Source organism: Primulina tabacum, chromosome 1 (assembly GCF_025594145.1).
Source record: "Primulina tabacum isolate GXHZ01 chromosome 1, ASM2559414v2, whole genome shotgun sequence".
Taxonomy (NCBI): Eukaryota; Viridiplantae; Streptophyta; class Magnoliopsida; order Lamiales; family Gesneriaceae; genus Primulina; species Primulina tabacum.
The window spans coordinates 57301715-57315771 of NC_134550.1; the positions used below are offsets into that span (position 1 = coordinate 57301715).

Consider the following 14057-nt stretch of genomic DNA (forward strand, 5'->3'; position numbering starts at 1 on the left):
GCATTAGATAAAATTTCAGTGGGAGAAATTTTTCGAATGACAAAAACAAATTGTCAAGTCATATTTCTTCATTGTTAGAAGATAAATATTTTTTTTTTAAATTGTGAATTGACATAACCAATCATCTATATAAAAGAAATGAGGCACCACATATTTTTCACAAATTTGTTCTTGTGGTAGGGATTGGTGTGAAAAACAAATTGTCAATTTTTAAATGGAGAGCCCAGAACTAATTAAATGGAGATACCAAAAATATGGAAAAACAATTTTTAACGTTAAAATTATTGTTCCAAGTTAAAATCATAACGTTACCACTCGTTGAAGGATAACAGTTGCATAAGAAAAAACGAGACGAGCGAGATACAAGATAATAAAAGAGAATTTTCTGAAGAACTCACAAAGACGAAACAATGTTATTTCATCGTGTTATTGTGACGTGTTAGAGACATTGAAGACAACATCAATATAAATTGTTGATTGAAAAATTGTTTTGTTGTTCCAAATTTTGGCTACAGAGATTTACATTCTTGTATTTTGGTTATTTTTGTCATTGATATTTTAGGATGCAATTTATTTCATTTCTTGTTAAGAAAGATAATTTTTTGTTTTTTTTACTATTATTGATTTTGTAAACTCGATTTTTTTCCTAGTGGTTATTTTGCCTTTAGGCGTCGCAAAAATGTGTTTCACTTGTGCATAGTTATCTTTGTTACTTTTAGTTAAAGTTATTTGTTTGTTGGTTATATTATTCCGCTGCATGTTGTCATAAGATGTTAAAACATTCGAGATAATATTTATATCTGATACACGCGATCCTTACAATTATGTCAAAAAAATTATTTTCAATTCGTATCAGAGTCAACTCTCCATGTTACTAAATGAAATTCTGGTTATTTTTATTTAATAGGTAAAATTTATTGGATGTGTCACTTGCCAACGCTGCAGTACGACCACCTGTTTTGGATGGATCCAACTGCACTGTTTGGAAAGTCAAAATAAGATTTTATGTCAAGTTCATAGATGGAATATGATGAAAATGAGTGGTCAATGGTTGGACTCTACCAAAAAGAGTTGATGACGATGGTGATAGTCTAATCAAGCCAAAAACGAATGGACAACCGATGAAATTCAAATTTCGAACTACAATTCAAAAGAATTAAATGTCATCTTCACATGAATTGATATAAACATTTTTAGTCTAATTACCGACTGCGTTTCTGTTAAGAATACATAGAAAATTCTTCAAAAATACTGTGAAGGATCCGAAAGTGTACGAAAAACGAAATTAAGAATGTTTACCTCTAAATTTGAAAGTTCGAGGATGGAAAAAATTAAGACAATCACTAAGTACAACCGTCGCTCGAGAGAGATCGACAATGAAGCATTAGACTCTGGTGATCCGATTTCAAATGAAAGATTGGTCAGTAAAGTATTAGGATTACTTCCATAGTATTTCAATATCAAGATATGTGCAATTGATGAAAGAAGAGATACAACTCAGCTCATACTAGATGACTTGATTAGTTTCTTTCGTACTTTCGAGTGAACATGGATATACAAAAAAAGAGACAAATGTAAGAGTATTCCTTTTAAGTTTCTAATGATTCCTAAGGATATTCTTCAATTGTCACAAGAAGTCAATGACTCGGACCTTTGTGAAGATTATATCTCATTAATCATGAAGAAGTTCGGAGATGATTTGAAAAATAATTTAAGTTTCTACGTCTAATTGCTCATGCAAAAACTCAAAGGTTCTTATCCACCCAAGGACAATTTCGACATATGAATGAAGGTAAGAATGAATATGACCTAAGAGGTTTGATTTTGTGCAATGTAGAGAGTGCACTAGTTTTGGATATTATGCGAATGAATGTGCGAATAGACTTTGCAAAAATTAAGGATGAATATTTTCTTAAGCGATGATAAATCGAATGAAGAGCAAGAATCTAATAAAGATGAAAGTCAAAATTACCTAATTGTATTCTTTGAAGAAAGACACCTGTTTCAAGTCAATCCATTGGGTGTTGCCTCTTGTGTTACAATGCCTGACCGGAATATCACTCAAAAATCAGTTTGCTTCAATGCTGCAACTTTTGGAAATTCAACTGATCAGGGAAGATCTGGAAGTAGGTACCAGAGAAATCACTCTGGAGAGCGTGTAAAAATTATATGAGGAGTTGTATGTTGATTGGAGCAAGAGAAATAAATTGAACACAACTCTCTCAAAGGAAAATACTGAGCTAAAGAGTGTTGTGGCCAAACTTGAGATAATCCTAAGTAAGAAGGATTCGGAATAGTGCAAGATCAAAAGGGATCTTGAAACATAAACTCAAACACTTGCTAAGTTTAATACAAGCACAACCAAGCTTGATCTATACTGATGATGAGAAAGTATAATAAGGCTGGTCTAAGGTTTCAACAAAAGTGTGTTTGAAGTTGGAGAATCATCAAAACCAACTGTACTTGTGAAAAAAATAATAACACATCAAGTACACCTACACTAACTTCTATGGCCAAATCTTCCCATCAAATATGCAAGTTTCTATTTAGAAGCCTAAGAAAAGGGGACGCCAATTTGTTTGTCATTATTGTCTCAAACTTGGTCATATCAAACCGTATTGTTTTAAGTTGAGACAAGACTACATGTTCTGGAAAGCCAATCGGATATTACCCAGTGTCCCATAACACCCTACCACAACATCTATTACAAATGAACTTCCGAGAAGAAAGTTTGGGTACCTAATGCTAAAATTAACTGCCATGTTATTTATATATATCTGAGAACTAACATTAGAGGTCTCTAGTACTTTGATAGTGGAAGTTCACGTCACATGATAAGTTCAAGAGAGAATAATTTGTTATATAATTTAAGTTTAGGTCCAATGCACAAAATTAACTTGGACAATAATCACCGAGCACAACGTGCAACACACACGCTTCTTCTTAGTTTATTCAAAAGAAACCAAAGGATTTGCTAATGAGAGGATACAGATCCGTGTAACTCATGATGATTGGCAAGACATTATATTCATGCAGCACTGATCCATTTAATTACACATTCTGCTACAATGGGAAGAGTGCATTCGTTATATTACAATGCCTGGTAGAGTCAATAAAAGTTTCTATACACTAAACATATGGCTTCGAGAGGTACTGCCGCCACTCTTCTGGCACCCCTTTCCGCATTTTCAGCACTTTTATAGCGCTGTTTGTCAGTGGTATGGCAAGTATGTCGTAGTCCTTGGGGGCCTGCAACAAAACATAGGATAATTGTAAAACAATCAGATAAAAAAAGAAACATGATCTGCGAGCCATTTTACTGCTAAATCGAATACCCTTTACTTAGGATAGACGATCGATAATTCATCTAGGTTCGAATTTTGCCAAGGGTCTACTAGACATTCATCATCAGCCCTCGGGAGTATTTTCACAAACCGTAATTTTTATGTAAACTCGACCCATTTGCACCCCTAATCCAGGCAATAAGCATCAGCAAACTCTGCTTCTTCTCACTATGATCCTTGTGATTCCAGGTTATATCATTCATATGTTGGTCTCACCTTGGGAACTTTCACCAATTTCATATTTGCTTCCTCCAAGGTCTTCTGACCTTTCTTTGAATTGCATTTGGCACAGGCAGTAACCTGTTAAAAACACCAGTGAAAGTACACACATATGATTTTTTAATATTCCAAGCATTCACACCAAAGAACAAAACAAATATAGGCTTTGCTTACCAGATTCTCCCATGTCCACTCTCCCCCCCGTGCAATTGGAAGAACATGATCAATGGTCAAGTTCTCAGCGGAATCACAATATCTGGCAAGTGAAAAAATATGTGGTCAAAATAAATACCGATGAAGCAGAATGCTAATGGTTAAAGACATGTTCGTGTTACTAATAATCCTGTGAAAAGATGTTTACAAATGAGAATGATATTGAAAAAGCTGGAGAAAATAAAACGACCTCGCAATTACTCAAGGATTAGAGATTGCTATTATTTTGCCTTCAGCAAATTTAGTCGGATCATCTAGACATCATTTAAGCAACAAACATAGATGCGTCGATCAAGAAACTTGCACCCTTACAAGTACCCAGTAACTGGACCTCGGAGTCTTAATATAATGCACGCAAAATACGTAAAGTCTCTCCTTGGAAAGAGGCTTTGGCTAAGCAAAAACATCAAGTCTAATTTAAATGAAAAATTAGGTAGCCGGACCTTAAAGCAAGTTAAAAGAATAACATACAAAGATGTTGCAATTAGTGTAAAGTTGAAATTCTTATTTCCTTGTTAGTCCTTGGGTGCGTGGAAAGAGGTTCCAGTTCCGTGAAGAAGATTCAAGCAAATGACAGTAATCGAAGCTTGGATATTCAAATCTGGGTTCTATGGTTCAAGAACTCACTGACACGCGAAATTGTCACGGCTTAAAATATTTTTACGACTAAGGCATCTTCTGACTTTCCTCCTCTTCACAACTTGTAGTAAATGAGGAACCTGGGAGAGTGGATGCCACAAAGTATCATTGATTAGTTCGAATGAAAAATCAGGAATAATTCAAAAAATTAAAGAAATTTAATGAGCAGGAAATTTGAAAAATAAAATTGTTAATAAATAAAAAAACCACACTAAAATCCCTGATCACATCTTACCCTCAACACTGCAGGGATATAGAAGGAACCACTTGGAGAATTTACAGTTTGATCATAATATTCTAAAACATCAGCCTGCAATTAGAAGATGAAATTGCAAGGTTGTAATTACATAACTATATATGAAATGAGAATGGGAGGTAAAGATCAAACGTTGTTCTGGATTGCAAACTGGAAAGACGGATGGATGAGAAGGAAAATTCGTCTAATCATAAACATTTTTTATCTTTCGTTTTCTTTTGTCTATCACATGATACTCTGACACGTGAATTGAAGCACGCAAGCAAAAACTCTCACCTTATCCGTGAATTCCAAACAAATCGCACGCTTCCAGCAGACAACATTGACAGGCCTAGCATCAGGGGCAATTCATGTATCATTTTTACAAAAAAAACTATTATCCCAGTTCGTATATTCTAGTTTATCCCCTGTGGAAGAGAAGCAAGCAGACATTTTGTATGCAGCACCAGAAAAGCACAAAACCGATGGGCATATGATACGTACTTTACATCATGTAACTGGTACAAGAATCGAGAATTGGAAACAAAGATTCTTTTTTTCTTTTAGTACAGTTCGGGAAGGGTGATTTAAGCCCAGAAATGGAAGTAATTCGAATGCTCTTTGGAATGTGGAGTGCCCATAACAATCAGCATAAAGTGACAGTATGGAACTAAGAGGAACGGAAGGCATACCTGTAAGAAATATCCAAGACCAGGCCTCTAAAACCAGAAAGATCATCACTCTCAAATTCCACAGACTCCTCCAATAAGATTTCATAAGAAATTCCGTCGGGATCATTGTGAGGATCGGACGAAGAGGAGGCATGCACTGTGAAACTATCGAAAAAACTGAGCTTGCATTCGTGATTTCCTCGTTTGATCGATGGTGAGTAGGTGGTAAATCTTAATCCTGTACCGCCACAACCACCAAACTCTTTTACTTTACAGTGATTTTTGGATTCTAACCTCGAAACCGACAAAGTATCACCACTGAAGAGGCGCTTTACTGACGAAAATTGCGCCATCAATTCACCACTTTGAAACACGAACTCGTTGAAATTTATTCAGCCTTTAAGAGTTACCGTCAGCAGCACCCTTCAACCATCACTTTCCACTCGAACTGATCTTGCAATAGATCAACGAAAAGCAAGGAGATTGAAACGGCCTCCACAATCAGTGTTCCATTATTAAGCGGAGGAAGTAAGAATGCAATACAGAAACTGAATTCTGATCCTCGATCGTTTGTTTTCCTTTCTCCTAACTTGAGCTCCTGAAAATCTAACACTTGACGACATACGCAACCCAAAAATATCTTCACTCGCACGTTGCCTCAAAGAGGCGGCAAAGATTCACAAACCACAGGTTACAAAGAATCGCCTCATCCGTAAGACGCCAACTATATTTTGGCACGTGGAGCAGATTGACTGAGTGGACTGGCTCCAACGTCTATTTTACAATCGATAAGTATTAATTGGAGACAAAATAATTGGCTGACATTTTGTTTCATTTCCGATATATCTTTTAAAATGTAATTTGTGTCGGAATAATCTGTGTCAGAAAATAATCTCCTACAGTGAACCTCAGCATTTTTTATTTTTTTATTGAAATAATCGCAAACTAAATATTTTTAACGTGATAATAAATTATTCACCTTTTCTTTTTCTTGAAAAATAAAATATATGTTTTCCAAACAGAAGAACATCCGATGATAAGTTGTCCCAACTAAACGATCGAGTTTGTTCGACTAAGATACACGCTTATCTTTCAACTAATTCTTTTTTTTTTTTTAATAAAAAAATGACGCATCTTTGTTAAAAATTAACTTCAGATAAAAAAAAATTATGCCAACTTACATATTTTTTTATCAATCAATTATCGTTTTAGTGAGAGAACATTGGTGCCAAAAGTTTTGATCTTGGTTTGATGACACCATATTTCTCATTTAGAGGAGATGTTTTAGTCCTAAACTGTATTGTATATGAAAAAAAAGTCATGATTCGACCTGTGACCTGTTCTCTCCATTGAATTCATCTAGACAATTTCCAAATGCTTACATTATCTCTAGCTAGCATACAAGAACCAACTTTTTGGACAAGAATTGAGATGGCCGTTCTTCCAACTGCTTTTAACATGATCCAACACCAAAAGTCAAGAGTCACAGTGACTGTAACGATAGTGCCAACTGCCAAGTTGTTGTGGCAGATACTCAGCCTTGTAAAAATTACATATCAAACTATTGTACATCTCTTGAATAATACACATATCACCCGTGTAGGAGCATAGCGTTGATGGAAAAAAAGGTTTACAGGTCCCAATTTATACAGGATCACAGAATATCCATGATAAAATGATCAAAACTCTAAAGCTCTCGACTTCCTGAAGAAACCCAGTTAGATGACACTGATATCATTTAAAGGAAGCGCGTCCAGTTGACAACAATGGGGCAGAGCAATGTCTCTAGATGGATTCATCGGCTTTTGATCCTTTGATCACACCGTCATATCATGACTTGTAAGACATGAGATCCCATTTAACGATTATACTATACCTAATGAGAAATATTAACGACTGTTTATCTGAATCATAAATATACTATATATCTATAGGTTAGCCCTAGTGCACATACATAACAAATAAAAGACTAGTTTACTATAAGCTTGTCGCCGAGTTCATTTATGTACACTGGAATCAACCTACTGCTATCTGCCATTTGAAGCTTCCTGCTCAAAATTGTCTTGTATTGAGCATCTTTGTAATCTAAATTTTGCAAGATTTCAACCTGCGACAGAAATAATAGATATCAACAATACAGTGACAAAAAATAAAGACGCAGAATGTCAAATTTGTAACTGTTAGACAAGGATAGAAATGAAAGCATATATGATTGATATTTTCACATTTATGGGTGTCACTAAAACAAAAACAAAAAATTCAATAATTTTTTATGGCAGCATATTCATCCTGTCCAATCTGTTGGCACAAGGACAACAAACTTACTGTGTTGCTTTTGATCAGAACAATCAGATTGCTGAGCATAACAACAAAGACCTTATCGATCTGACACTTCTGATCATCAAATTGGATAGCTCAAATTATATAGACTCAAAGCCTTTCATCTTGTGAGGCTTCAACAAGGTGATATACAAGTTTGGATGATTTAGATGAATGTACAACACCAGTTAGAACTCTTACTGGTAGTTCTGATAATATACCTCCTGAAACAAATCAAATTCATCTGAGCTAAGGAAACCATCACTATTTGAATCAAGGAGTTGCATCATCTCCCGAGCATCATCTCAATAAGCACCCAGCTCCTCCATTACTTCCATTAGTTCCTCAATGCTAATTTTACCATCTTTGTTTTTGTCTAGTAAGCGGACAACCTGATTTCTGTTATCGATCTCTTGACATATATGCTTTTTGGATGGAAAATCTTTAAGGCGAAATGCTGCTATTTCAGCAGCAGCTATCATTATCACCTCAAGCCAATTTGCCTGAAAACTTGTCAAAATCCATTAGCAAAAAGAACTTCATTTGTGGACTTTGCATATTAATTTTGAATATCGCCTATATAATTTAGGTAATCATATGCTATTATATTACATTTCATTTGTCACAAACGGTAGTGGTTAACTAACCTGGATCAGTGAGACCACCTTTATACAAAGCATGAGATGTAGTTCCGCCAGCTGCTAACTTATCCATCTCTGCCGTCCTTATACAAAACTTTCTTTAAAATTGTTAACTGACTTGAGCGTGGTCACACAGGAGAATCTTCGGACGCCCATTAACGTTCTTTCTCTTTTTAAAGTGCATGTCCAGGTGTCCGGACAACCATCTCCGGCTTATCAACCCGACCCCGTGAAATTGCCAGCCAAGTTCTTACCCGATTCATCCGCTCCTTATCTGTTACCTTGAAAATCAATTCCATGGAAGGAGAAGTTTCAGCAAAGTTTATTTACAAATTTGTCCAATAATTTATATACTCTCTCGATCTCAATTATATAGATGACATTTCTTTTTTCAAATATATAGACATGTCACATGTGTTCATATTTATCAATATATCTTCTATTTTTTTCCTTAATATATCTCAATTTAATTTGAGATCTTGTAATTAAGTAGTCACTAAAGAAAGATAAAATTGAAAAATTGTTTGATATTTGATATTTCTTGTGAAGTTTGTGCCAAAAAAGACGTAATGGAAATGGAAGTGGTAGGACTTTTAACGACATGGTAACATACGTGTAACAGTGTAAGGTACAAATATTTCTTTATACACAAAACGTGATAAAAAAAAATTTACTTTTTTTATGGAGATAAGAACTTGGCATTTGATTTAATTTGTGGGAAAAAAGCGAAAAAGTACCATTTGAAAAAGTAAAATAAAAAATAAGATATGTTAAAAGGAGATAGAGGATCTCTGCCCAAGACCAACCAACCTACTGCTGGTAACATTTTATTACCAAACATTGGATCCAATGAATATATTCTTTGACTCATTATTGACACCAATGACTGCTATAGTTGACAAATCAACGTCATCATAATCACAACTCTTGAATCAATCAAATAAGAAGAGATATGTATTCTGAAAAGAAATATTAATAATAAGTGGAGATATACTGATAAAAGATATCGACGTCCTTGAATCAGCCGCTTCATAGAATAATTTGCATGTTTAGTTAATGCATCGTTAGTTACTTAAATGAGTTGGGTCGGTAGAGAAAAAATACAGTTCTTAAATAGATTAAACAGAAAAATAACAGTACCGGGTTCATCAACATCTACTGTACGATATTGACCCATTTTCCTTCTTACATTACAAACCATAGTAGTCTTGACTTGATAAAAGAAAAAGCATAATAAAGTTGCATGCTTGCCGTCCTCAATACATACATATAGAGAGAGTGCGATAACAAAGATGGCCTGCCTGAAACCTAACCATGGTTGATGCATGTGCTAGTGAACTAGTCAAACCCAGAGACACCAAAAACATCTTGGGTTTAGTTTTTATGCAATTGGAACTCCACAACCATTTCATGGAGTTCCAGAAAAGATTAAAGGTTCAAAAGAAGGGTATTTATCCTACCTAATTAACGGTTTGGGATAAACTCCACAAGTTTAGCCATTCTAATGGTTACTTGTATATACATACAAAGATGAAAACATGAGGTGGGATGGATAATCTCCCTTTTTCCTAAGAAGAGATGATCGATTTCTCCATCCGACAGATAAAATAAGCAGAGTTCGAAATAGATCGGTGAGAGAATAATTAAAATCTTTTAACCAACTTTGATTAAAAAAAATTGAAGTTACTAAGTCCTGAGATTAGGCATATTACAGAACAGAATCAGGGACCCTAATTTCCTGATCTGCTGAAATATCCAGGGAAGGGAGATGTTGAAGTGTTCAAACATTTCAAGATCAACATTTTGAAACTACCTGTTAAACGTTAAAAAAAAGTGGTTTGAAATGTAACCTTTTCAAAATGATACTTTCTAAGCCTTTCCAGGGCTGAAAGTAACAAAAGTACTACTAGCATGTAACCACTTTGCCTGATGACTCGTATGCCAAGAGGCCAGTGTTGGGTATGAATGAGATGCATGTGTATGTTGTGATTCTCTGTTGCAGGAACCTTTTCTACAGCCAGAGAAATCATGAAGAGATGGAGAAAGGATGATCCAAATTTGGATGCAACCCCTATGAAGGGCTGGATTTCCATGTGTGGAAACGGCAGAATGCCACAGTCAGGGCGGCATGGGCGTCCACAGAGGGAAGTGGAAAGAGATAAACCATGATTAGGCCAAACGGGCTTTGGAGGAGAATGGATATGAATCTTTCTTGATCAGTTCTGCGTGAATCTCTCAACGATGCAGAGCCATGGTTACCCCTGTCACAACAAAGCCGACTGTCAAAGTTATTAGCAGTTCCTAGTTCCACAATCGAATACATAGTATATCAAGGACGCAGAAATGGCTGCATTCATTAGGGAAAGAATCATTTTTAGTCTAACTCTATATCATGCAACAGCTAAAAATGTCAAATCCCCAGAGTTATCAAACCAAAAATGACAACAATTTTCCCTTAACTGTGTGATCACTGGAATGGACAATTTACTAACAGACCTGATTGCAGTGGACTCGGCGGGGCTATAGATAAAGGGGTGCCATAATGGTGGGGATGAAGGGCCGCAGCTGAGCTAATTGCTTGATACTGAAAGAGATGAGGAAACTGAATGCCGCCATGACCCTGGTTGGTGGTGTATCCAGTGGATCCTTCGCACCCCTCGCTGAAATTGAGATTATAAGGATAGTAGGCTGCAGCAGCACCTGACACCAGTCCACCAGTCCCAGATCCGTATAAGGGATACTGACCTCCAGTGGCCCCTCCATACACACCGTAATAACTCTAAACAAATATTATGATATTGAATTAATCCTTTTACAGTCTATCACATAGTACATGCAATGTTTTCATTCTGCATTTGGAAGAATAAGTTAGATCACATTTTCCAGATTATCCAAGACCTATTTTCTGATGGCACACTTGGATATCAAGAATCAAGAAATGTTCTGCGCTTGTTTGATAAAATTAAAAATATACTAGGGAATAATCTTCTCAGCGTATTTGTCACGATCATGTTGAGTAAAACCAGACTACCAACCCAACAAAATTTGAAATGTGAAAATAAAAAAACAAAACAAAAAAAAACGTAATTTAAAAATGAAGTGCAGATAATAAAAAAAATTAATTGAAAAAACCCACTCTTTGATTTATCACGTGAGATTGAGAGAGTATAAGTAACGGTGTGCTTCAAACGTTTAGGGTACTTTATAAAACCACACTTCGATCCACTTTATTGAAACCATTTTTAATGGAAAAGGTCGCATAAATGTATGCCATGTAGTTTCCTTATACTAGCCTTCTGAAGCAAATTACTAATTGGTGCAGGGGTAGTTTTGCGCAATCATACCGCAGGGTAAGCATATTCAGCAGAGAACGGAGTGTACCTGCATGTCGATATTCATAAAAAATTATTAAAAGAGTTGTAGTTGGAGATTTAAATCACATATGTTCGTTTAATTTGTTATTTATCAAGCACATGTTTTGAAAATCACCAAATTAGAACACAGGTGGAGGCAGACCCAGCAAGAAAGAGGGGGTCGATCTCCCCAAAATACATCAATTCATCATATCTCGTTGGCCGTTGCATCTAAAACAAAATTTTAAGACCCATATACCGATTAAAGTTGATGAGTTTTTACGTATGCATATATATGCAGATGACAGGATCGATAAAAAAAAAGTATTTGCTTACAGCTGATTTTGGTATCTAGCCTACACTCGGTTTCTTTGTGTTTCTTTTTTTTTATAGCAACTCAAAAAAAATCTCATGATTCTTGAATAGTAGAAAACGGGCTTGCTGAGTCGGAACAGCTGTCGTTCATAAGAAAAGAAGGGAGAATTATGCTACAAGTATTATTTGTCGGTAGGTTGTCATTTGTTAACTCTGTATGAGAGAGGAGGGAGAGAAAGAAATGTGATTTGGTGGAAATGATGATGGAGGGTGGTGGGAAATGGGAATATTAACTAGCATGCGTGAATAGAACAGAACCCAAAATTATCTAGCCAGCTAGTATGATGAGATTGGGTGTGAATGAGTTGGCAATACACGTGTGTGCAGCCTTAAATCACACAACATAAGGATTAGGTAAAGCGACAAATCTGCTGCAATAAAGCATGCGTCCCCATTCTCGATACGGTCCCAGATTTTTTATTGACTATTTAGGAAGGGAAATTAGATGGAAATATAAATCGAGCCGTAAACTAAAAATTTATTCGATATATATTTGAAAGCATTGAATTTGAGCCTACTTCAAATAAATTCGAATACATCTTCGAATTAAATTTAAGCAAAGGTAAGATAGCAATGGGGCAAAAGTAGGATTTTTGAAAGAATGCTTAATTAATTATAATTTTTAACTCAGACCAGCGATGGACTCTTTCAACTTTGTTGGATCTGCCTTTGCCCACGCGCATTCACAGAATTTACAAATATTATTAACTGTGCATACCCATAAAGAAAGTTGTAGCTAGGAATCCCTTGCTGGACAGAATACTGAGGAAAGCCGTTTCTAGCGAACTGATTAAATACTCCACCCTGAATGTGATGATGAAAACCCCCTCTCACCCTCATGTTCCTCGTCCCACCTGCATGCATCCACAACAAAGAACAATGCTTAATCTTCAGCCATGCACCACATTATTTACCAAAATCTGGAATTTTGATGCGCAACAGCATAATTCTTTATGACCTAAGGAAATCCAATTTTACGTTTCAGTACCGACAGCAACCTTTTACTTTATGGACAAAATTTACATACAAATAAAGTAAAAAGTGCCTTCACCGAGAATGAAAGAATGACCTGTCATATTATCTTGTGCCAACTAAGCTGTGGTTGTAAAGCATTTCATAACGATTCATTAATTCAAACTGAACAACAAAGACCAGAGGCCCCTAAAATTAAAGCTAAAGGCATATTGGCTTCAATCCCACGTTTATAAAACTCTCCATGGTAACCAAACAAGTTACTGACCATCTTGTAAGTTGTAACGCTGTGTATGTATCAAAGAACTGTGACCCACAAGACACACACACACAAAATCAACACCAAACAACTACTCAACATACCATTGTTATTATGATTTTTGGTGTTGACGGCAGAAGTCTTAGATCTTTGAACACCCAAGGACGCGAGATTACAGTTAGCCCTCCTTCCATCGATCACAGGATTAGCATCAACACAAGCTCTCATAGCGGCATCCGCGTCACGAAAAGTAACCTACGTAGCAATCATAATAGACACACACACATTATTAAGCAAAAAACCGGAAATTCAACTTGCGAGTAAAAAGTGAGAGATCAGAAGCTGGAGGGGAGACTCATACAAATCCATAGCCTTTGGATCTACCAGTAGGCTTGTCCGTGATGACAACAGCTTCCATGATCTCACCAAACTGCTGAAAATAACTGGTCATAGTGTCCTTTTGAGTCTCCCATGCCAACCCTCCCACAAAAATCTTAGTGTAAGTGGTATCTCCGAACTGTCCGGCGGGTGTCATCTCGATTGGCAGTCGGTGATCTGATCAGATCTGCTACAACAACAAATTCAGCGAGTAATTTACCGGATCAAACGGATACGAAGAAACTTAATCTCGATCAATTGAGTAGAAGAGTAACTAAAAGAAAGGAGGCTGGTTGGTAGACAATTCGGTCAGAGTTTGCAGATGAAAGGATTAGAGAGAGAGAAATTGGAGGGAAGAGAAAGGGAAAAAGGAAAAGGATCGAATTATTGAATTCAAACAACCATACCGAGGCTGTCTATCTAATTTATATAAAAAGAT

General features: G+C 36.0%; 2 protein-coding genes across 3 annotated transcripts; both read right to left on the reverse strand.

Moving 5' to 3' along the window:
• Positions 1 to 2908: 2908 nt before the first annotated feature.
• LOC142553600 (uncharacterized) lies at positions 2909 to 6047 on the reverse strand. Of its 2 annotated transcripts, XM_075663972.1 has the most exons (7): positions 5343 to 6044; positions 4948 to 5002; positions 4651 to 4725; positions 4404 to 4495; positions 3738 to 3819; positions 3561 to 3644; positions 2909 to 3249 (listed from the first exon to the last, which is right to left on the reverse strand). In XM_075663972.1, the coding sequence occupies exons 1-7, from the start codon at positions 5672 to 5674 to the stop codon at positions 3130 to 3132; spliced, it is 840 nt and encodes a 279-aa protein (XP_075520087.1). In that variant the 5' UTR covers positions 5675 to 6044; the 3' UTR covers positions 2909 to 3129. The 2 variants fall into 2 exon arrangements, with proteins under 2 accessions (XP_075520087.1, XP_075520096.1); XM_075663981.1 differs by lacking the exon at positions 4651 to 4725 and having other exon boundaries at positions 5343 to 6047.
• Positions 6048 to 9371: 3324 nt separating this feature from the next.
• LOC142553650 (uncharacterized) lies at positions 9372 to 14019 on the reverse strand. The gene is made up of 6 exons (XM_075664057.1): positions 13602 to 14019; positions 13345 to 13495; positions 12728 to 12863; positions 11626 to 11662; positions 10778 to 11060; positions 9372 to 10542 (listed from the first exon to the last, which is right to left on the reverse strand). The coding sequence occupies exons 1-6, from the start codon at positions 13773 to 13775 to the stop codon at positions 10517 to 10519; spliced, it is 807 nt and encodes a 268-aa protein (XP_075520172.1). The 5' UTR covers positions 13776 to 14019; the 3' UTR covers positions 9372 to 10516.
• Positions 14020 to 14057: the final 38 nt, after the last annotated feature.

Bases quoted from the DNA above. Each gene is read 5' to 3' on its own strand.
- LOC142553600 (XM_075663972.1), bottom strand. From the start codon at position 5,674: ATGGCGCAATTTTCGTCAGTAAAGCGCCTCTTCAGTGGTGATACTTTG. The intron at 3,820-4,403 runs GTGAGTTCTTGA...TTCACTTGCCAG, and splicing joins CGTGACAATTTCGCGTGTCA to ATATTGTGATTCCGCTGAGA. The intron at 3,250-3,560 runs GTGAGACCAACA...GTTTTGTTGCAG, and splicing joins AATTGGTGAAAGTTCCCAAG to GCCCCCAAGGACTACGACAT.
- LOC142553650 (XM_075664057.1), bottom strand. From the start codon at position 13,775: ATGACACCCGCCGGACAGTTCGGAGATACCACTTACACTAAGATTTTT. The intron at 13,496-13,601 runs GTATGAGTCTCC...ATTGCTACGTAG, and splicing joins GATCCAAAGGCTATGGATTT to GTTACTTTTCGTGACGCGGA. The intron at 10,543-10,777 runs GTCTGTTAGTAA...TTGTTGTGACAG, and splicing joins GCCGAGTCCACTGCAATCAG to GGGTAACCATGGCTCTGCAT.